Genomic DNA, 22,805 nt, shown 5'->3' on the forward strand with positions numbered 1-22,805 from the left:
ACCAAGTCTAAGGGATTTCCAGATGTCCAGCAACAATTATGTCATCAAGCAGGCTAATCAGTCAATTGCATTAAAGAATTCTTACAGTCAGAAAACCAGCAAGTAAAATGCGCAGATTAACATGCGCTTCTTATAAATCTTAGGACAGCAAAATAAGGATTGGGATACGGTAGAAGCTGAAATATCAAAGGATCCACAAAACATTTTCAATAGGATTTTAGTATAAATGCAGAAATTTGATATTCAACAAATATCAAATCAAAGTTTTTCATGGCTAGAGGTCATTGGTTTGGTATGCTGATAAAAATCCAGGTATCCCTCCTTCAACAAAACAATATTATAGTGGAAACTGAATTCACGTCAGTTCAAAACTGATTTCTAAAGACCATTGTTTTGGGGGGGGGGGGGGGGGGGAGGGGAGGAGGTCTTCATCAGAGCATCTTGTGCAGCAACAAGCAATTAGTGATGGCAACTACTTCTGGATTTCCACATTTAACTGTGACTGTGTGGACGTCAGAAGTTGCTGTCAGTTTCATAGTTGTAATAATGGCAAATTTATTGACAGTTTTGCTGTCAGTACAACTGTAAAATCTGAACCACTGCCTTTGATCCCTGCCATAAACTATGTTCCCTACTGACTCCATTCCTTCGTCTGACAACTGTCTGTGGGTGAGTTAATTCTCATACAATAACCCTTTCTCCTCCTACTTTCTGGAAGAAGCAAAAAAAATCCAACACTTTTAAACTCTCCCAAAACTTTGTGGTTAATAATGAGAATTCCAGGAGATAACTTTAATTTTATTAATGGTCTGATGGAATGCAAAACTAAAGTATTAACTTAGTATTTTTCTGTAAATCAGAGGTTTTCAAAATCAGAGGGGGAACTAAATTGACATGGATGTCAGAAGGAGAAAACAAGTTGGTCGACAAGGAGAACTCACATAGCAGGGGTACAGGGATATGGAAGTCATGCCAAATTTAACAACAGGACATTGTAATTTTTTCCATTTCCCATCTGGTAGTCAACCAACTGTCAGGCTGGGAAACATTCAAGCTCAAATTTGAATTACAACCTTAATTGATAGTAAGATTTACCAATGTTTACTGAGCCTGTTGACAGTCCACGATCAAGCTTGTAATGCATTTCACACTGAATCATAGAATTTACAGTGCAGAAGGAGGCCATTCGGCCCATCGAGTCTGCACCGGCTCTTAGAAAGAGCACCCCACCACCCAAGGTCCTCACCTCCACCCTATCCCCATAACCCAGTAACCTCACCCAACACTAAGGGACACATCTTTCGACTTTGGACTGTGGGAGGAAACCAGAGCACCCGGAGGAAACCCACGCACACACGGGGAGGATGGGCAGACTCCGCACAGACAGTGACCCAAACCAGGAATCGAACCTGGGACCCTGGAGCTGTGAAGCAATTGTGCTATCCACAATGCTACCGTGCTGCCCACTGGAAGGAAATACTTTGCAGCTACCACTTTGGTGTTGGAAACAGCAAAAGATTCACCCCCAAGATAAAACAGCCTTCTTGAACCAACTAATCACAATAGAAATAACTAGTGATTAAAGCCAACTATAGAATCCAGGAGAGGAAATAACAGTCAAATAAAATGGATGTCGAAGGAAGGAAAATTTCAATCATGTGCACTTTTCATGGAAACAATACAAGACAATGCAGAAGTAAAAGTCATCCTGAGGTGGTCATTTCTCCTTTCATTCTTCCCTTGACATGAAAACACAAGAAAGCATGCATTGTAGTAATAGAAGAATTACGTTTACAAAGATTAAAAGTGCAAACCCTTTAAATATTATATATAACAGAGCACAAAAAACTTGACAAAGAAAATGGAATGCTCACAGGGAGGTCCTTCTTATCTTTCCTTGGAGGAAGCCCCGGTGGATAACTACTTCTGTGTTCATACAGTTGCTGAGAATTGCTGTCTTTCTCCCCATTCACCTGCATGGAGTTCACTCCATCCCCTGAACAGAAAAGTACACATCTTCAATAAGCATAAATATATTGACAGAAGTGGTCCTGAAACCATTAACGACCAAAACTACATTGCACTGGCAGCCTTTAAAGAACAAGGAATGTCATTAACAGTTTACCTTTAAGTGTTATTACTGGCAGACCCTTAAAAAAACTTGTCGGGCGGTCTCCCAGCAGCCAGATTATAATACAGCCTCCTTTCCATTGCTGTGCAAATGGTAAAGCTGAGGCCGTCGTTAGTGGTTAAGATGGGCAGAACAGTCCAGTATACTGCTTCTGTTCTCATCACACTGGATACTTTGTTGCACCATTTGTTTCCCCGATTTGAATGCCACGGCAGTCAGGCACACAAACATTTAAATGCAACAAAGCAGAATCCAGAACATCTTCAGTTATAACCCGGAATGCCACAATGTCAACATAATATCAAAGAGACTAAAGCACAAGGACTGGAAGCAGAAGTCTTACTCTCAACATCAACATCATCAATTCAGAATTTAGGGCAGCATGGTGGCGCAGTGGTTAGCACTGCTGCCTCACGGCACCGAGGTCCCAGTTTCGATCCCAGTTCTGGTTCACTGTTTCATGTCGAGTTTGCACATTCTCCCCGCGTTTCTGTGGGTTTTGCCCCCACAACCCAAAAGATGTGCAGGCTAGGTGGATTGGTCATGCTAAATTGTCCCTTAATTGGAAAAAATGAATTGGGTACTCTAAATTAATATATTTTTTAAAAATCAATTCAGAATTTGACAAATCAGTGTTGTCTACTGTCATGTGAGAGTACCTTTAAGAAATGGGTGTTTTTTATAAAATAGCTGTAGTGGTGTACCTTTAAGAAATGGGTGTTTATTAGATAGCTGCAGTGATGTCAGAGAGTGGGTGGAGCTAAGCTGTCTGTCTGCTTTTACTTTCGCTTTGGGCTGGCAGCTACAGGGTGTGTTTAGTTTCGTTTTGCAGATTGGAAGCTGCATCCAGCAAAACCAGGTGTAATTTTGATTTCTTTCTGCATGAAAGGAATGTCTTCAAATCACTTGCTAGTTTAAAAGTGAGAACTACTCTCAGTAGTGAATTTAAACCTGATGTCTGTATTAAAAAGGGTCTTTTGTCTTATGGATGTTAATAAGGAAAGATTAAGGTTTACTTATAGAATATTGTATCTGTGGGGATTATTGGTGTTGATAGTTGTTAAGATGTTTACTGTGGGTTTATAAAGTGTTAACTGGTTTCATAAATAAACATAGTTTTAATTTAAAAGTACTGTAGATCTCTGTTTGCATCACACCTGCAGAGTGGGCCCGTGTGCTCCCTATAACCACAATTTATCAAAAGTTGTGGGTTAGGTGAACTCCATGATACACTTTGGGGTTCTCTAAACCCTGGCCAATAACACTACAGTTGTGGGCAGATGCAAGATTGTGACCAACAGCAAATAAAATGACAACAACATTTTAAGAAACAAGAACATTTGGATACATCAAAAGCATCTATAAATGGACAAATCTTCAGAGAGGCAAATCTTAACTTGTAAGGGCAGAGGATAGGAAAAACTATCACTTTAAATGTCTTTTTGTCTCAGAATTATAAAAAAAATTATGTTTGGATTAATGTTTATGATGCAGCTTATTAACCCTTAAAATTAACCATTTTTGTGCCTTAGAAATCACTCCTATCCTCATTGACTTACATTGGCTCATGGCCGATTAATGCTTCATATTTAAAATACTCACCCTCAACTTCAAATCCCTTCATGGTTTCAACCCTGTGGATTCCGAACTTCTCGAGCCTTACCATCCTTCCAAAGCACTGAACTCTTCGAACTCTGATCGTTTTTGCATTCCCCACTCCCTTTGCCCCATTACCAGTAGTCGGTTTCCAGCCATATAGGCCTTAAGACCTGGAATTACTTCCCTAAACCTGCCTTTCTCTCTCATCTCCTTCAATACTGTCTTTAAAACTCTTAACAGCAAGATTTTAGTCACCCTCCCAGTATCTCCTCCACTTGTTCAGTGTTGGATTTTGTCTGTTTACACTTCTCCGAGGTACCTTGGGTTCTTTTCATAACGAATGCAAGTTGTTGTTGAATTTTCATGGTGATAAATATTGGAGCCGAGCCAATCCCAATCTGTCCTCATTCAACCTATAATTACATGCACTACTATGACATGGAACTCATTCATGAAGAATGATCACTTGGATGAGTAAATGGGGCACCCTTGACAGCTGTAAAATCACAGTGCAGCAAGTCAGCAAACTGAAGATAGGAAGAGGGAAAAAAGTGAAGTACAGAAAATTCAGGCCATCGTGCCTTGATTTAAATAAAATCAAAAAACAGGACTGGATCCTCAATATTAAAACTCTTCCATTGTTCTGTGGCTTCAAGCACCACCATTATAGAATGGAGAAATCAGTTGTGATTACCAAATTATGTGTTCAAGATTTTCGTCAATTAGAAGATCGATTCCTGATATGAAGGGAAGAAGTTTGGATGCTAGGCTCAAAAGAAAATATTTCATCTATATCTAGATGTGTTCCATGAAAGTGAATAACTGGATTAATTTCCACTACTTTGCAGGGAGCTGGTAATTTGAAATGCCTTACTCTTATCAGCCCTGTCATACGAGTATTCCAGCTATCTCTTGCACTGTTTAAAGACTGCTGGATATTCTTCCATCTCATTTGAACTCTATTATCTTTGGAGTCATTACCTGGGACACTGTTCCTGATATAACTGCTGTTGGGAGGTAACCGAGGAGGGGGAGGTCTTGGTGGCACTTGCGAGCTTGGTCGTGCAGGGCTGTCAGATGGACATCTCTTGATTGTGCCTTGATTTTCTTCTTCTGGATAATGGCTTTCTTGTGGTGTGTAGATTGATTTTGGCTGAACATAATAAAAGAAAAAAACACTTTTAAAACAAATAAAAATCACAGGAATTGCTGAACATTTCAGATTTAACTAATTTTTACAAGTCTGCCGTAATCTTGCTGTTGATTTATTTTCACACTTTCTGATTTTTCTCTTGGCTATTGAAAGCAGTCTTCAGAGGGGAATATTGAGGTGCAAAAATCATAGCCCAAGCAAAGCATGGATGAAAAGTTTCAAAATGACTCAGATAATCAGTTACTGATGTGTCTCAAGGTTTTTGGGACAAGCAATCAGTAATTTATTGAAGTGATTCGAGCTGTGAATATATTCCTACATTTATTGGCTATTGTTATACATACAAAAATAGCCAGATCACTGCTCATGGACTTGTATGGAATGTAAAAGGCTTGACTCAGCTTGAGGCAATGAAAAGAAAAATCTTCATGGGATGCTGTAGGCACGTGATGATAAAATTCTTCATGGGATGTTATAGGGCACGTGAACAGAAAAAGATTGGTGAAGACAAATGTTGGTCCCTTACAGTCAAAAACAGGGGAATGTATAATAGGAGACAAAGAGCTGGCTGAGCAACTAAACACATACTTTGGTTCTGCCTTCACAAATGAGGACACAAATCAGATCCAGAAATGTCAGGGAACGCAGGGTTTAGTAAGGAGGAACTGAAGGAGATCAAAATTAGTAGAGAAATGGTGTTGGGGAAATTGATGGCATTGAAAGCTGATAAATCCCCAGAGTACTTAAGGAAGTAGCTCTAGAAATAGTGGATGCATTGGGGGTCATCTTCTAGGATTCTAATAGTCTCTGGAACAGTTCCTGCAGATTGGAGGGTAGCTAATGTAACTCCACTATTTAAAAAGGGAGGTAGAGAGAAAACAGGGAATTATAGTTGGGCAGCACGGTAGCATAGTGGTTAGCACAATTGCTTCACAGCTCCAGGTTCAATTCCCAGCTTGGGTCACTGTCTGTGCGGAGTCTGCACGTTCTCCCCGTGTCTGCATGGGGTTTCCTCCGGGTTCTCCGGTTTCCTCCCACAAGCCGGAAAGACGTGCTTGTTAGGGAAATTGGAATTCTCCCTCTGTGTACCCGAACACGAGTGAATGTGGTGACTAGGGGATTTTCACAGTAACTTCATTGCAGTGTTAATGTAAGCCTACTTGTGACACTCATAAAGATTATTATAGAACCTTTGATAGTGGATTCTAGACTTTTCCCCACTACTGCCGTCAGGCTGACTGGTCTGTAGAATCATAGAAGTTACAGTGCAGAAGGAGGCCATTCGGCCCACTGATTCTGCACCGGCTCTTGGAAAGAGCACCCTACCCAAGCCCACACCTCCACCCTATCGCCATAACCCCACCCAACACTAAGGGCAATTTTGGACACTAAGGGTAATTTAGCATGGCCAATCCACCTAACCTGCACATCTTTGGACTGCACAGACAGTGACCCAAGCCAGGAATCGAACCGGGATCCCTGACATCACAGAGCACTTAGAAAACAGTAGCAGGATCGGAAAATAGTAGCAAGTTCGGACAGAGTCAGCTTTATGAAGGGGAAATCATGCTTGACAAATCTACTGGAATTCTTCAAGGCTGTAACTAGTAGAGTTGACGAGGGGGAGCCAGTGGATGTGGTATATTGAATTTTCAGAAGTCTTTTGACAAAGTCCCGCATAAGAGATTACTGTGTAAAATTAAAGTGTATGGGATATGGGGTAGTATATTGAGATGGATAGAAAACTGGTCGACAGACAGGAAACAAAAAGTTGGAATTAACTGGTCTTTTTCAAATTGGCAGACAGTGACTAGTGGGGTACCACAGGGATCATGCTAGGACCCCAGCTATTTACAATATATATCCATGATTTGATGGTGGAACAAAATATATCTCCAGATTTGCAGATGACACCAAGTTGGGTGGGAGAGTGAGCTGTGAGGAGGATGTAGAGATCCTTCAGTGTGATTTGGACAAGTTGAGCGACTGAGCAAATGAATGGCAGATACAGTATAATTTGGAGAAATGCGAGGTTATCCACTTTGGTAGCAAAGGCGAGAAGGCAGACTATTATCTGAATGGCCATAAATTAGTAGAGGGGAATGTGCATCAAGGTCTGACAGTCCTTGTACACCAGTCACTGAAGGTACGCATGCAGGTACAGCAGGAGGTAAAGAAGGCAAATGGGAAGAGAATTGGAGTACAGTGGCAGGGTTGTCTTTCTGCAATTATACAGGGCCTTGGTGAGGCCACACCTAGAATAATGTGTGCAGGTTTGGTCTCCTTATCTGAGGAAGGATGTTCTTGCTCGAGAGGGAGTGCAGTGAAGGTTTACCACACTAATACCTGGGATGGCAGGACTGAGTACGAGGAGAGATTGAATCAGTTAGGATTGTATTCGCTGGAGTTCAGAAGAATGAGGGTGGATCTCATAGAAACCTATAAAACTCTAACAAGACTAGACAGGGTAGACACAGGAAGATGTTCTTGATGGTGGGTGTGTCCAGAAAAGGGGTCTTAGTCTGAGGATATGGCGTAGAACATTTAGAACAGAGATGAGGAGAAATTTCTTCACCCAGAGTGATCAGCCTGTGGAATTCATTACCACAGGAAGTAGTTGAGGTCAAAACATTGCGTGTTTTCAAGAAGCAATTAGCACTTAGGGCGAAGGGGATCAAAAGGGGGAAAGCTGGATCAGGCAATTGAGTTAGATGATCAGCCTTGATCTTAATGAATGGTGGAGCAGGTTCAAAGGGCCAAATGGTCTCCTCCTGTTCCTTTTTCTATGTTTCGATGAACATCACTGGCAAGGCGATTTCTAATTGCTCGAGAAGGTGGTCGTGAGCCACCTTGCTGTCAGAGCTGCGATTGGTGGGAAAGGGGGCGATGTTCAAAGCTTTTCGGGATGCTGGAGAGGAGATCAAGTAGGAATGCACGAGCGGAGATGTACACTGCACACACGCACTGTTCCAACATCTCAAATACAGGCCTCAAATAATCCAGGACAAGCGGTAACCCACCTAACTGCAGGACAATCCTACAAAATCTGGCACGTCTGATCACCCTTCCACAAACATCTTCTTTTGTGCTAGCTGAAACCCGCACCAGGAGTATTCCCTATGATTCGCATCACTTCAATTTTACCAGGGCTCCTTGCCATCACATGCAGTTAAATGCTGCCTTGATGTCAAGGGCAGTTACTCCCATCTCACCTCTTGAGTTCATATTTGGACAAAGGCTTAAGTATATCAGGAACCAAGTGGCCCTGGTGGAACCCAAACAGAGCATCAATGAAGAGGTTATTGCTGTTTAAATGCACCCGATAGAACAGCTGACGACGCCTTCCACCACTTTGCTGATGATCAAGAATAAGGGACAGTAATTGGTCCAATTGGATTTGTTCTGACTTTCATGAACAGGACATTCCAGGAATGTTCGGCATTTCCTTGTTGATGCCAATGCTGTAGCTGTCTGGAACAGCTGGGCTAGGGGCATAACTAATTCTGGAGCACAAGTCTTCAGTACAACTTCCAGTTACATTGTCAGGGCCCATAGCCTTTGTAGTATCCAGTGCCTTTAGTCAGGAATCAAATTAGCCAAATCCATGATGCTGCCGACCACTAGAGGAGGCTGAGAGGGATCATTCACTCCACAATTCTGGCTATAAATGGTTACAAGTGCTGCTGTCTTGTCACTTGCACTGGTGTGCTGGACCTCCCCTCATCAAGGATGGGAATATTTGTGGAGCCTCCTCATCCTCCAGTTAGTTGTTTAATTGTCCACCACCATTCCTGTTGTATGTGGCAGAACTGCATATCTGGGCGGGCTTCTCCGCAAACTGGCGCGATGTCTGCTACACGGCGGCAAAAACAGCGCGGATCACTCCGGCGTCGGGTCGCCCCAAAGGTGCGGATACTCCGCACCTTTAGGGGCCAAGCCCTCACCTCGAGGGGCTAGGCCCGCGCCGGAGTGGTTTCCGCTCCGCCGGCTGGCGGGAAAGGCCTTTGTCGCCACGCCAGCCGGCGCCGAAAGGACTTCGCCGGGCGACGCATGCACGGGAGCGTCAGCAACTGCTGACGTCATCCCCGCGCATGCGCAGGGGAGGGGGTCTCTTCCACATCCGCCATAGTGAAGACCATGGCGAAGGCGGAAGAAAAAGAGTGCGCCCACGGCACAGGCCCGCCCACCGATCGGTGGGCCCCGATCGCGGGCCAGGCCACCATGGGGGCACACCCCGGGGTCAGATCCCCCCCCCCCCCCCCCCCCCCCAGAGCCCTCCCGCGCCGCCTGCTCCACCGGTAAGGTAGGTGGTTTAATCCACGCTGGCTGGAGAGGGTTGACAGCGGCAGGACTTCGGCCCATCGCGGGCCGGAGAATCGCCGGGGGTGGGCCCGCCGACCGGCGCGATTCCCGCCGACCGGTGTGGCGCGATTCCCGCCCCCGCTAAATCTCTGGTGGCGGAGAATTCGGGACACGGCGGGGGCGGGATTCATGGCAGCCCCCGGCGATTCTCCGACCCGGTGGCGGGGTCGGAGAATCGCGCCCCTGATCTTTTGGTTTTGGGATCACTTCGCTCGATCTATCACATCACATGCTTATTTCACTATTTAACATGCAAGTAGTCCTATGTTACAACTTTACCAGGTCGACACCACATAGGTATGACTGATGCTGGACTTCCGGTGGCGTCACGTAGGGGGTAAGTTGCACATTGGGTGGCTCCTGCTCGAGACTCATTTTTTGGAGTTTAATGCGCGGTCCCAAGGGCAAATTTTTGATGATCGCGTGTAGGAAAGCATAAGGAAGATGGAAAATGGCGAAAAATCAGAAGAAAGCCCCGGGAAGAAGGGAGGGAGTGAGGGTTCGCCGTCGAGTGAAAGGACCAGCCGGGGGCTGGCAAGATGGCGGAGGCAAGGTCGCAGGGCGGGGCCGCACTGCTTACAGTAGAAAAGATGCCCAATGTGATTGGAATTGGAGAAGCAGTTCGCAAAGCACACGGAGGTGTTGAGGAAGACGATGACGGTGTCATTGAAGGAGTTGGTGGAGGAGGCAATTGCCTCGGTGAAGGTGGCTGCGTCGAATGCATCGGCTGAGGTGAGGGAGCAGGGTGAGAAGATGAAGGGAGTGGAGGAGGCCACGTCACAGCACAGCGATCAGCTCACCTCGATGGGTAGGGAGCTGCAGGGGGTGGTCGAGGCCAACAAAGGGCTGTGAGCAAAGTTGGAGAATTTGGAAAACTGATCGAGTTTGAGGATCGTGGGCCTGCCCGAAATGGTGGAGGGCCCGAGGCCGACTGAGTACTTTGACATGATGTTGGCGGAAAGGATCCCTCCCAGTACGAATTGGATCAGGCTCATCGGTCGTTGAGGCCTAAACCGAAGACGAATGAGCCGCCAAGAGCAGTGATTATTTGCTTCCACAAGTACCATGTGAAGGAGAAGATCCTGAATTGGACGAAGCAGAAGCGAGAGGTCCAGTGGGCTGAAGCTGGTGTACGTATCTACTAGGACTTGACTGTGAAACTGGCGAAGAGGCGGGCGGCTTTCGGCCGAGTGAAGACGGCACTGTATAACAGTGGGGTGCGATGGTGTACCCAGCAGAGTTGAGGGTGACCTACAACTCCTGAGACTTTTACTTTGAGACGGGGAAGGCAGAAAGAAGGCTTGGGCAGAAGTGAGAAATAGGACTGAGGATTGGTCTTGGACCATGGGGAGGGGAGTTGGAAGAGTGTACATATAGTTCTGTTTTATATTTTTACTTCATGCTGTTATAAGGGTCATGTTTTGTCTTTGTTTTTTGTCGCGACAGTTTTTCTGAGATTTGTATGTTTGCAGGGTACAATTTGTTTGAGGGGGGTATGTTTTTTCTGGTTGTTTATCTGGAACTGGGGAGGGGAGGGGGGCCTGGCATTAGCAAGCGTAAGTCGGCTGGAGAACGGAGGTGTGGTGGGGGAGGGGTATGGACATTGGAGCCTGGTGAGCAGGTTTCTATGGGCCTAGGAGGTGTGAGTGGGGGGGGGGGGGGGGGGGGGGGGGGAGAGATTTATACTGGGTGAGGTGTTTTGAGAGGAAGTGAATGGGGGGGGGGGTTCGATAGTAACAATGGATGGGGGCGGGTCAGGTCCAGTGGGTAGGGCCTGGAGTTATGATGATGGTGAATGGGAAAGTTGGTGGGGGGAGGAAGAGAGACCCCGGTAAGGTAAGTTACGTGGAACGTGAAGGGGTTGGGAGGGCCAGTGAAGAGGTCGTGGGTGCTCGCGCACCTAAAAAGTTTAAAGGCTGATGTGGCTATGCTGCAGGAGACTCGTTTGAGGGTGAAGGATCAGGTGAGGCTTAGGAAGGACTGGGTTAGCCGAGTGTTTCACTCGGGATTGGACAGCAGGGATAGCAGATTTGGTTAGTAAGAGAGTGAGGTTCCAGAAGGAAAAGGTGGTGGAGGACCAGGGGGGGTTGGTGTGTGATAGTGACAAGGGCATTGGAGGAGAGGTTGGTGACGTTGGCAAGTGTGTATGGGCGTAACTGGGATGACGTCGGATTCATGAGGAAGGTATGTGGGGCCATTCCGGACTTGGATTCACACAAGCTGACAGTGGGTGGGGACTGGAACTTGGTGTAGGATTGAAGGCTGGACAGGTCGCAGCCCCACTCGCTCGCCCAGTGTGTGTGTGTGTGTGTGTGTGTGTGTGGGGGGGGGGCAAAGGTGTTGACTGGGCTTATGGAGGAAATGGGAGGAATGGACCCATGGAGGCTTTTACACCCGAGGGAGTGGGAATATTCGTTTTTCTCTTCGGTCCATAAGGTTTATTCGAGGATAGATTTTTTTTTGTTGTCGGGAAGGTGCTGTTAGCTGGGGTTAAGGGATCGGAGTACTCGGCAATAGCAATTTCGGATCATGCGCCGCATTGGGTGGATATGGTTTTGTAGAAGGGGACAGTGCAGAGGCTGGGGTGGAGATTGGATGTGGGGTTGTTGGGGGATCGAGGTTTCTGTGATAAGATTGGGAAAATAATCGAGGAATACGTGGGGTTCAATTGTATGGGAGAGGTTTCGCAGGCGGTGGTATGGGAGGCTCTGAAGGCAGTGGTAGTGGGGTTGGGGGAGGTGATATCGTTTAAGGCAAAGGTGGATAAGGAGGAGAGGGTGGAGTGGCAAAGATTGATAGATGAGATGTTGTAGGTGGACAGGAGGTATGCAGGGGATGCGGATCCAGCGCTTTTGGATAGGAGGGAGCTACAGGCTAGTTTTAATCGGTTGTCCGCAAGGAATACGGTGTGCCAATTGAGGCGGGCGAGGGGAGCAGTTTATGAGTATGGGGAGAAGGCGGGATGTATGTTGGCAGGTCAACTTCGGAGGGAGGCGGCGTTAAGGAAAATTGTCCAGGTGCGGGATAGGATGGGGAAATTGGTGATGGCCCCAGATCAGATCAATAGTGCGTTCGAGCAGTTTTATTGGATTGGATTTGTTTATTGTCACTTGTACTGAGGTACAGTGAAAAGTATTATTCTGCGAGCAGCTCAACAGATCATTAAGTACATGGGAAGAAAAGGGAATGAAAGAAAATACATAATAGGGCAACACAAGGTATACAATGTAACTACATAAGCACCGGCATCGGATGAAGCATATAGGGTGTAGTGTTAATGAGGTCAGTCCATAAGAGGGTCATTTAGGAGTCTGGTAACAGTGGGGAAGAAACTGTTTTTGAGTCTGTTCGTGTGTGTTCTCAGTCTTCTGTATCTCCTGCCCGATGGAAGAAGTTTGAAGTGCAAGCCGGTTGGGAGGGGTCTTTAATTATGCTGCCCGCTTTCCCTAGGCAGTGGGAGGTGTAGATGGACTCAATGGACGGGAGGCAGGTTTGTGTGATGGACTGGGCGGTGTTCACGACTCTCTGAAGTTTCCCGCTATCCTGGGCCGAGCAGTTGCCATACAAGGCTGTGATGCAGCCAGATAGGATGCTTTCTATGGTGCATCTGTAAAAGTTGGTAAGGGTTAATGTGGACATGCCGAATTTCTTTAGTTTCCTGAGGAAGTATAGGCGCTGTTGTGCTTTTTTGGTGGTAGCATCGACGTGGGTGGACCAGGACAGATTTTTGGAAGTTGGAGGGGTATTGGAGGGAGGTTTTTAAGGTCATCTTGGGGGTGGTGCATGTGAGTTTCGAACCAGGGCTCCTAGAAACCATTTTCAGAGTGTCGGACTAGCCCAGTCTGCAGGCGGGTACGGGGGGGGGGGTGCAGAAGTCTTAGCCTTCGCCTTGATGAATGCCCAAAGGCAGGTCCTGCTGGGGTGGAGGTCAGCTTCTCCACCCTGTGCTTCAGCGTGGCAGAGGGACCTGCTGGAATTTTTGACGCTCGAGAAGGTAAGGTTTGAGTTGAGGGGATGCATGGAAGGGTTCGACAACTCATGGCCATTATTTATCTTGCACTTTCAAGAATTGGATGCCATCAAAGACTAGGGGGTGGGCTATTGGTGGGGGATGGGGTTGAGTATATTGTTTACTGTGTATGGGATGACTGTGGACTCTTTTTTGGTCTTTTTCTGGTTTGTTGTATTTGGAATGTGACGTTTGGGTTTGTATGTTGAAGGGGATACTGGTTGGGGGATTGATATTGTATTTGTTATTGCTGGTTATCTTTGGTTTGTTGTGCATTTGATGAAAATGTGGAAAATGAGGAGAATAAAAATAGTTTTAAAAAAACACTGTGTGACTGGTGCCACTCCCCTGCACGTTTCATTGAACCAGGATTGATCCCTTGGCTTGATGGCAATGGTAGAGTGGAGGTTATGCTGGGCCGTGAGATTATAGATCGTGGTTGAATACAGTTCCGCTGCTGTTGATGACCCACAGCGTCTCATGGATGCCCAATTTTGAGTTACTGGATCTATTCTGAATCTATTCGATTTAGCGTGATTGCAGTGTCACACAACATAAAATTACGTTTTGAAAATGTTTTTTTTTTAAAAACTTGTCACTAAGAGAATGTATGTTCTACAATGTTTCAGGGACTGATCCAAGGACTGAATTTAAGTATCAAGCACACTTAAGCACCTAAAAACTTGGCTGACACCCCAATGCACCAATTCTGCACTCTGAGGTGGACACAAAAGATCCCATGACACTACTTCAAAGATGAGCAGTGGAGTTATTCCCAATATCCTGGCCAATGTTTATCCCTCACACAACATAATGAAAGGAGATCATCTTGTCATTTTCACATTGCTTTTCAAAAATTAATTTATAGTACCCAGTTATTTTGTTTACTCCAATTAAGGGCCAATTTAGCGTGGCCAATTCACCTACCCTGCACATCTTTGGGTTTTGGGGCTGTGACCCACGCAGACACAGATCGAATGTGCAAACTCCACACAGACAGTAACCCGGAGCCGGGATCGAACCCGGGTCCTCGCCGCCGTGAGGCAGCAGTGCTCACCACTGTGCCGCCCTTCACATTGCTTTTTGCGGTATCTTGCTGTATACAAACTAGCTGTTTTTGCTACATTACAACACAGGCCACATTTCAAATGCATTTCATTGGTTATGAAGTGCTTTGAACCTCCCGATGTTGTGAAAGACGTACAAATGCAAGTAATTTTCTTAAAATGCGCTGCTGTATTTTGCCATCATTTAGTAAAATCATCTGTGTTCATTGAAGTTAATTTGGAGATTGTGCTGTAAAGTGAGTAAGCAAGTAATCAAGACAAAACTAACAGCCTAGGCATTGGAATTGAAAACAAGGAATGTGAGAACAGAAGACAAAAATGGCAAATGAGATTGAGAGCATGCGCAACTGCGAGAATGTGAGTGTGCAAGAATTGGAGTGAGCAAGACCACATGTGAGTGTGCAAGTGCAGAAAGCATGTAATCGAGCATTTGCAAGGCAACACATAGAGGCAGATGGTGAATGCAATTGCACATGGAGAAAGAAACAAGTGCACGCGTGCAAAGTCGAGTGTACACGTGAACATGAGAGATGAGCAAACATGTTTAAGAGAGACAATGAACTAAAGTACAAAGTCAGAACATGTGGGAACACAATTGCACATGCAGAAAAAGCAAGCCCTGGTGGAACAATGTTAAGAGAATATATGTTTATGGGAGGTGAATTATATTCATCCAGGCAAGATACAAAGGTCTCATATGTGCTAGTGGAATTATACCAATCATAACTCAGGGTCTTTAGGAGAGCAGCAGCCAACTGGGAAAGAACAATTTTAAAAGCAGAAAAGAGTCACAAAACTCAGTTTACCTACTTCACAGTAAATAAGAAATGAACATTTTTAATTTTCAGCTGTCTTCAATCAGTCTCAAGTGGATTTTACAAACCTTGATTTTAGTACCAATATAACATTAGGCAACAGAATCACTCATTTAATTTTTTAGATTTTGTCTCTGGTGAAACCTTTTTATAATTCTATGAAGTTATAAATGATATAAAGCAAAAATGAGGGATGAAATTAATAAAAATAATCTTTATTATTGTCACAAGTAGGCTTTTAAAAAGAATCTTTATTGTCACAAGTAGACTTACATTAACACTGCAATGAAGTTACTGTGAAAAGTCCCTAGTCGCCACATTCCGGCGCCTGTTCGGGTACACAGAGAGAGAATTCAGAATTCTCAGCTGGTACAGGAATTGAACCCGTGCTGAGAATAACAAGCATATCTTTCGGGACTTGTGGGAGGAAACCAGAGCGCCCGGAGGAAACCCACAGACACGGGGAGAACGTGCAGACTCTGCTCAGACAGTGACCCAAGCCGGGAATCTAATCTGGGTCCCTTGCGCTATGAAGCAACAGTGCCGCCCTAATTCTGGAAATGCATAGCGTTAATGCATTCTATGCATACCACTGCATATCTAAGTATAATGGTGTTAGATTCGGAAAAGTAGACAAGGATCAAACGTGGTAGGCTCTTTTCATAGGCTTTTAATGAGGATCCACATGAAGGCAACCGGGAGTCAAATTCTGACTCATCCGTCCCTTAAGGAGTCAGCCAAACTCATCTCACCTTGCAGACATGAGAGCCAAAGTTATATACCATTTTTAGACAGTCTTTACCACTCCTCTTTACTCCTCCCACCATTCTGTATCCTGACCTTTTCCGAACAAATGATGTTTATTCAAGACCCTCAAAAGATTTCTGTGGTGACTTTATTATCCCAAATATTCGAGGAATCTCTGATGACCTTTAGGATTGATAAGAGGTCATGCTTCTGGACCTTTGCTCGCCAGAGACTCCTTTGCCCTGCAAAGGGGGGGGGGGGGGGGGGCGTAATTTATGGCTTAATATGAAGGATAATCTGGTCACGACTCCTATTTCACATAATGTTTCCTAATGCTTAGTCTAGAAATATTACAATATCAATTATGCTTACGGTTGGACAAAATGAATTCTTAATACAAGTGTGTCGCCATAATCATGAGTTATAACAGTTATACAGAGTGAATACATTATATAAATGTATGGCATTGGGTATATTGACATTCTACATTAGTTTTTAAGGAGCAGCTGGGCAAGATGGCTAAGGCGGTAGGCGAGCAGGCTGAGCAGTTGGAAGGGTGTGGAAGAGGCTTTATCTCAGCAAGAGGACAGACTTGCCTAGTTGGAAGCCAAAATGGTGATTGTCAACGACAGAAAAAAGGGCCTCAAGGCGACACTTGATAATATGGAGAACACATCCAGTCTCATGAACGTGAGGCTGGTGGGTCTGCTGGAGGGAGTCGAGGGCTCAAGGCCGACTAAGTACTTTTCTGTGAAATTCTCGCAGCTGATAAGCAGCAAGGGGGTGTTTGCTGCGTCAGAGCTGGACGGGGCGCACCGGGTCTTGAGGCAGAAGCTGAGACCGAATGAGCCACCACGTGCGGTGATCATCCGATTCCACAGTTTCCAGATGAAGAAGCGGGTCCTGGAGTAGGCCAAGAAATGCTGGAGCATTGACTGGGACAGTCATATGGTGAGAATTTACCAAGACCTCGGCTCGGAACTGGCAAGGAGACGGGTGGCCTTAATTCAGGTAAAGACAGTATTGTACAGTCAGGGAGTGCAATTTGGGGTGGTGTACCCTGCAAAGCTGAGAGTCACATCTGACTCGAAGGACTTTTGTTTCAAAATTCCAGAGCAGGTTGAGGACTTCATCAGAGAGCATGGACTGGCCACTGTTTGAGGGATGCAGGTGGGCGGATGGGTAGTTGGGATTTTACTGTTCAGGTTCATGTTGATACGAGTTGAGTTGAGGTTATGGTAGAGGCGTTTAGATAGGGTAATTTCCTCTGGCTGTTTTCGTGTTTATTCTTCTGTATGGGTTTAGTAGTTGTGGGGACATTGGGGGGGATGGGGTGTTTCTTTCCTGAGTTTAGAACTTTGTTTAAAATGGGTGGGGAGGAGGACCAGGGGGGAGGGGTGGGTCAGCTTGGTGCAGGAGCAAAGGTGGTGATTAGGAAATATGTGGGGCATGGGGGTGGTCACATTGCCAGCGCTAGGAAGTAGGCTAGTTAATGGATATCAAGTGGGGGATGGGGCTGTGACTTGTTGAGCCAGTCAGGTTAGGCTCAATGGGTCTAGATGTTATGGGGAGGGGGGGAATGGGTACGACTGACAGTGACCAAGAATTTTTCTTTGTTCCACTGCTGGAGTGGGATGGGTCACGTTCTTAGGTGGGCCTGTGGCCTGGAAATCCTTGGTGAAGCTATGGCCTATCGAAGTGGAAATGGCTGACACGAGGTTGAGGGAGGTGTTGAGAGATCCCCAACAAGGATGGTCACCTGGAGTGTGCGGGTCTGAGAGGGGCGGGGTGGGGGGGCACAGTCAAAAGATTATGGTGTTTTGCTCATTTGAAGAGTTTGAGGGCCAATGTGATGTTTCTCCAGGAGACCCACATGCGCAAGCGGGATCAGGAGCGGCTTCGGAAGGCTTGGGTGAGCGAGGTTTTCCACTCAGGGTTCGACAGGAGGGCCCGAGGGGTGGAAATTCTCATTAATAAAAGGGTCCGGTTTTCTCATTAATAAAAGGAGATTCGGATGGGGGCGAGGACAGAGTTCCTGGCCTTTGCCTTGCTTGTGGCAAGGAGGAGGCGGATCCTCTTGGGCTGGAGGTCGTCGACTACACCACCATGCACTTGGCATGGCTGGGTGACTTGATGGCATTTTTGCACCTCGAGAAGGTCACGTTTACTGTGAGAGGGGTGATGGAAAGGTTTACCGTAGATGGCATCCGTTTATAATTTATTTAAAGAGTTGGTCACTGTTAGCTGTTAGGGAGTGGGAGGCCAAAGCGTGAGGGGGAGGGTTTAGTGGTGTGGTTATAGTGTTATAAGGGGGGTGGTTCTTACTATTTGGTTGTTATTCTGTGTTATTGTATGCTTTGCATAAAAATGGTTAAAAATTATAATAAAAACATTCCCCCCAAAAAGCTGGAGACTTCTTCAGCAGGCACAAACACAATGGATTAAAAGTCTCCTTCCGTTCCAGAAATTCGAATTGATCCAGAATTCACCTCTTGTACAAAATCCTGAACTTGAAATGTACGGTTTTTGCTGAGATCCATTGTCTTCTCTGCTTAAGTACTGACTTCAAGACTTCCGGGTGCGGCGATGACCAGCTGAGTCGCACGTTTCGGCAGCTCCCGGTGTAACGGACTTTTGGGCTCTTAATAAGAGCCCCAACGGCAATTTTAGCGGCTAAAAGTACTGTGCGGTGAACCAGAAGGGAATCCCCCCTGGATACGGATGGAAAAAGGAGAGGAAGGTGGCCGGATTGCGGTGGATCCTTTAGACCAGCGGCAAGGAAGGCAAGCAAAAACCAAGATGGCGTCGGAAGGTGGCAGTTTAATATGGGGCCCTGAACAACACGAGTTTTTGAAACGCTGCGTGGAAGAACTCAAAAAGGAAATGAAGAAGGAGCTGTTGGCCCCGATATTACAGGCGATCGAAGGGCTAAAGGAGGAGCCAAAGACCCAGGAGCGGGAGCTTCGGGTCGTGAAGGCAAAGGCTGCCGAGAATGAGGACGACATATAGGGCCTGGTGGTGAAGACGGAGATGCACGAGGCACACCATAAACGATGTGTGGAAAGGCTGGAGGCGCTGGAGAACAACGCGAGGAGGAACAACCTAAGGATTCTTGGCCTTCCTGAAGGTGCGGAGGGAGCGGACGTCGGGGCATATGTGAGCACAATGCTGCACTCGTTAATGGGAGCAGAGGCCCCGGCGGGTCCGCTGGAGGTGGAGGGAGGATACCGAGTGATGGCGCGAGGACCGAGAGCAGGAGAAATTCCTAGAGCCATAGTGGTGAGATTCCTCCGTTTTAAGGACAGAGAGATGGTCCTTAGATGGGCAAAGAAAACTCGGAGCAGTAAGTGGGAGAACGCGGTGATCCGCGTATACCAAGACTGGAGTGCGGAGGTGGCGAGAAGGAGGGCGAGCTTTAATCGGGCCAAGGCGGTGCTTCACAAAAAGATGATAAAATTCGGAATGCTGCAACCGGCTAGACTGTGGGTCACATATCAAGGGAGGCACCACTACTTTGAGACGGCGGATGAGGCGTGGACTTTTATCGTGGAAGAAAAATTGGAATGAGGGGGTTATTAAAAAAAAGAACGTTTGAAACAAAGTGGTGGGGCGAGTATGGGGGGCGAAGAAGGGGGGAAAAGAGGAGTTTTATGTTATTAATCCTGCGATGTGGTAACTTTTCTCTCTTCCACAGGAGGTGGTGGGGGGAGGAAAGGAGGTGGAAGAGATGGGGCGTTGGCCATTGGGGGCGGGGCCAAGGGGGAAGCACGGGCTTGGTTCCCGCGCTATGATAATCATGGCGGGAATAGGGAAGCAGGAAGGAGGGGGCATCGCACGGTGCGAGCCGAGGTCACGGGGGGAAGCCGAGGTCGGCCAGAGTTTGCTGACTTCTGGGAGCAACATGGGGGGTGTAACTACGCTAGTGGGGGATCTAGCGGGGGGGGTGGGAGGGGGGAATTATTGGGCTGCTGCTGCTGGGGAGAGCTGGTATGGGGTGGGATGGGCGGGGGGGCACCGCCTGGGGGGGGGACACAGCTGCGTGGGAACCGGGTGAGGAGCTGGAAAAAGGGGATGGCTAATCGACAAGGGGGGGGGGGGGGGGGGTAAAAAATCCCCCCAACCCGGCTGATCACGTGGAACGTGAGAGGGCTGAACGGGCCGATAAAGAGGGCACGGGTACTCGCACACCTTAAGAAACTTAAGGCAGACGTGGTTATGTTACAGGAAATGTACTTGAAACTAATAGACCAGGTGAGACTACGCAAAGGTTGGGTGGGGCAGGTGTTCCATTCGGGGCTAGATGCGAAAAACAGGGGGGTGGCTATATTAGTGGGGAAGCGGGTAATGTTTGAGGCAAAGACTATAGTGGCGGATAGCGGGGGCAGATACGTGATGGTGAGTGGCAAACTACAGGGGGAGACGGTGGTTTTGGTAAACGTATATGCCCCGAACTGGGATGATGCCAATTCTATGAGGCGTATGCTAGGACGCATCCCGGACCTAGAGGTGGGAAAGTTGGTAATGGGGGGAGATTTCAATACGGTGTTGGAACCAGGGCTGGACAGGTCGAGGTCCAGGACTGGAAGGAGGCCGGCAGCAGCCAAGGTGCTTAAAGATTTTATGGAGCAGATGGGAGGAGTAGACCCGTGGAGATTTAGCAGACCTAGGAGTAAGGAGTTTTTGTTTTTCTCCTATGTCCACAAAGTCTATTCGCGAATAGACTTTTTTGTTTTGGGAAGGGCGTTGATCCCGAAGGTGAGGGGAACGGAGTATACGGCTATAGCCATTTCGGATAACGCTCCACATTGGGTGGACTTAGAGATAGGGGAGGAAACAGAAGGGCGCCCACCCTGGAGAATGGACATGGGACTAATGGCAGATGAGGGGGTGTGTCTAAGGGTGAGTGGGTGCATTGAAAAGTACTTGGAACTCAATGACAATGGGGAGGTCCAGGTGGGAGTGGTCTGGGAGGCGCTGAAGGCAGTGGTTAGAGGGAAGCTGATATCAATAAGGGCACATAAAGGAAAGCAGGAGAGTAGGGAACGGGAGCGGTTGCTGCAAGAACTTCTGAGGGTGGACAGGCAATATGCGGAGGCACCGGAGGAGGGACTGTACAGGGAACGGCAAAGGCTGCACGTAGAATTTGACTTGCTGACAACGGGTACTGCAGAGGCACAGTGGAGGAAGGCACAGGGTGTACAGTACGAATATGGGGAGAAGGTGAGCAGGTTGCTGGCCCACCAATTGAGGAAAAGGGGAGCAGCGAGGGAAATAGGGGGAGTGAGGGATGAGGAAGGAGACATGGAGCGGGGAGCGGAGAGAGTGAATGGAGTGTTCAAGGCATTTTATAAAAAATTATACGAAGCTCAACCCCCGGGTGGGAGGGAGAGAATGATGGGCTTTCTGGACCGGCTGGAATTTCCCAAGGTGGAGGAGCAGGAAAGGGTGGGACTGGGAGCACAGATTGAAATAGAGGAAGTAGTGAAAGGAATTAGCAGCATGCAGGCGGGGAAGGCTCCGGGACCGGATGGATTCCCAGTTGAATTTTACAGGAAATATGTGGACTTGCTCGCCCCGCTACTGATGAGGACCTTTAATGAGGCAAAGGAAAGGGGACAGCTGCCCCCGACTATGTCTGAGGCAACGATATCGCTTCTCCTAAAGAAGGAAAAGGACCCGCTGCAATGCGGGTCCTATAGATCTATTTCCCTCCTAAATGTAGACGCTAAGATTCTGGCCAAGGTAATGGCAATGAGGATAGAGGATTGTGTCCCAAGGGTGGTCCATGAGGACCAAACTGGGTTTGTGAAGGGGAGACAGCTGAATACGAATATACGGAGGCTGCTAGGGGTAATGATGATGCCCCCACCAGAGGGGGAAGCGGAGATAGTGGTGGCGATGGATGCCGAGAAAGCATTTGATAGAGTGAAGTGGGATTATTTGTGGGAGGTGCTGAGGAGATTTGGTTTTGGAGATGAGTATGTTGGATGGGTGCAGCTGTTGTATAGGGCCCCAGTGGCGAGTGTGGTCATGAATGGACGGGGATCTGCATACTTTCGGCTCCATAGAGGGACAAGGCAGGGATGCCCTCTGTCCCCATTACTGTTTGCACTGGCGATTGAGCCCCTGGCAATAGCATTGAGGGGTGCCAAGAAGTGGAGGGGAGTACTTAGAGGAGGAGAAGAACACCGGGTATCTCTGTATGCGGATGATTTGTTGTTATATGTAGCGGACCCGGCGGAGGGGATGCCAGAGATAATGCGGACACTCCGGGAGTTTGGAGAATTCTCAGGATATAAACTGAACATGGGGAAAAGTGAGTTGTTTGTGGTGCATCCAGGGGAGCAGAGCAGAGAAATAGAGGACTTTCCGCTGAGGAAGGTAACAAGGGACTTTCGTTACTTGGGGATCCAGATAGCCAAGAATTGGGGTACATTGCATCGGTTAAATTTAACGCGATTGGTGGAACAAATGGAGGAGGACTTCAAGAGATGGGACATGGTATCCCTGTCACTGGCAGGGAGGGTGCAGGCAGTTAAAATGGTAGTCCTCCCGAGATTTCTCTTTGTGTTTCAGTGCCTCCCGGTGGTGATCACGAAGGCTTTTTTCAAAAGGATCGAAAAGAGTATCATGAGTTTTGTGTGGGCCGGGAAGACCCCGAGAGTGAGGAAGGGATTCTTACAGCGTAGTAGGGATAGGGGGGGCTGGCACTACCGAGCCTAAGTGAGTACTACTGGGCCGCCAATATCTCAATGGTGAGTAAGTGGATGGGGGAAGAGGAGGGAGCGGCTTGGAAGAGATTGGAGAGGGCGTCCTGTAGGGGGACTAGCCTACAAGCTATGGTGACGGCCCCATTGCCGTTCTCACCGAAGAAATACACCACAAGCCCGGTGGTGGTGGCGACTTTGAAAATTTGGGGACA

At 47.2% G+C, this 22,805-nt stretch overlaps 1 protein-coding gene across 8 annotated transcripts in view; it reads right to left on the reverse strand.

The window, feature by feature from the left end:
- The window catches only part of LOC140420140 (mitogen-activated protein kinase kinase kinase kinase 3-like), a 438,778-nt gene that overhangs the window by 81,132 nt on the left and 334,841 nt on the right, over positions 1–22,805 (reverse strand). For all 8 annotated transcript variants that reach the window (XM_072504215.1, XM_072504206.1, XM_072504185.1 and 5 more), the window contains 2 exons: positions 4,712–4,883; positions 1,875–1,996 (listed from right to left, as the gene is read on the reverse strand). In XM_072504215.1, coding sequence (XP_072360316.1) covers positions 1,875–1,996; positions 4,712–4,883 — 294 coding nt within the window. The remainder of the gene's footprint in view (positions 1–1,874; positions 1,997–4,711; positions 4,884–22,805) is intronic.

Source organism: Scyliorhinus torazame, chromosome 1, assembly GCF_047496885.1.
Source record: "Scyliorhinus torazame isolate Kashiwa2021f chromosome 1, sScyTor2.1, whole genome shotgun sequence".
Lineage (NCBI taxonomy): Eukaryota > Metazoa > Chordata > Chondrichthyes > Carcharhiniformes > Scyliorhinidae > Scyliorhinus > Scyliorhinus torazame.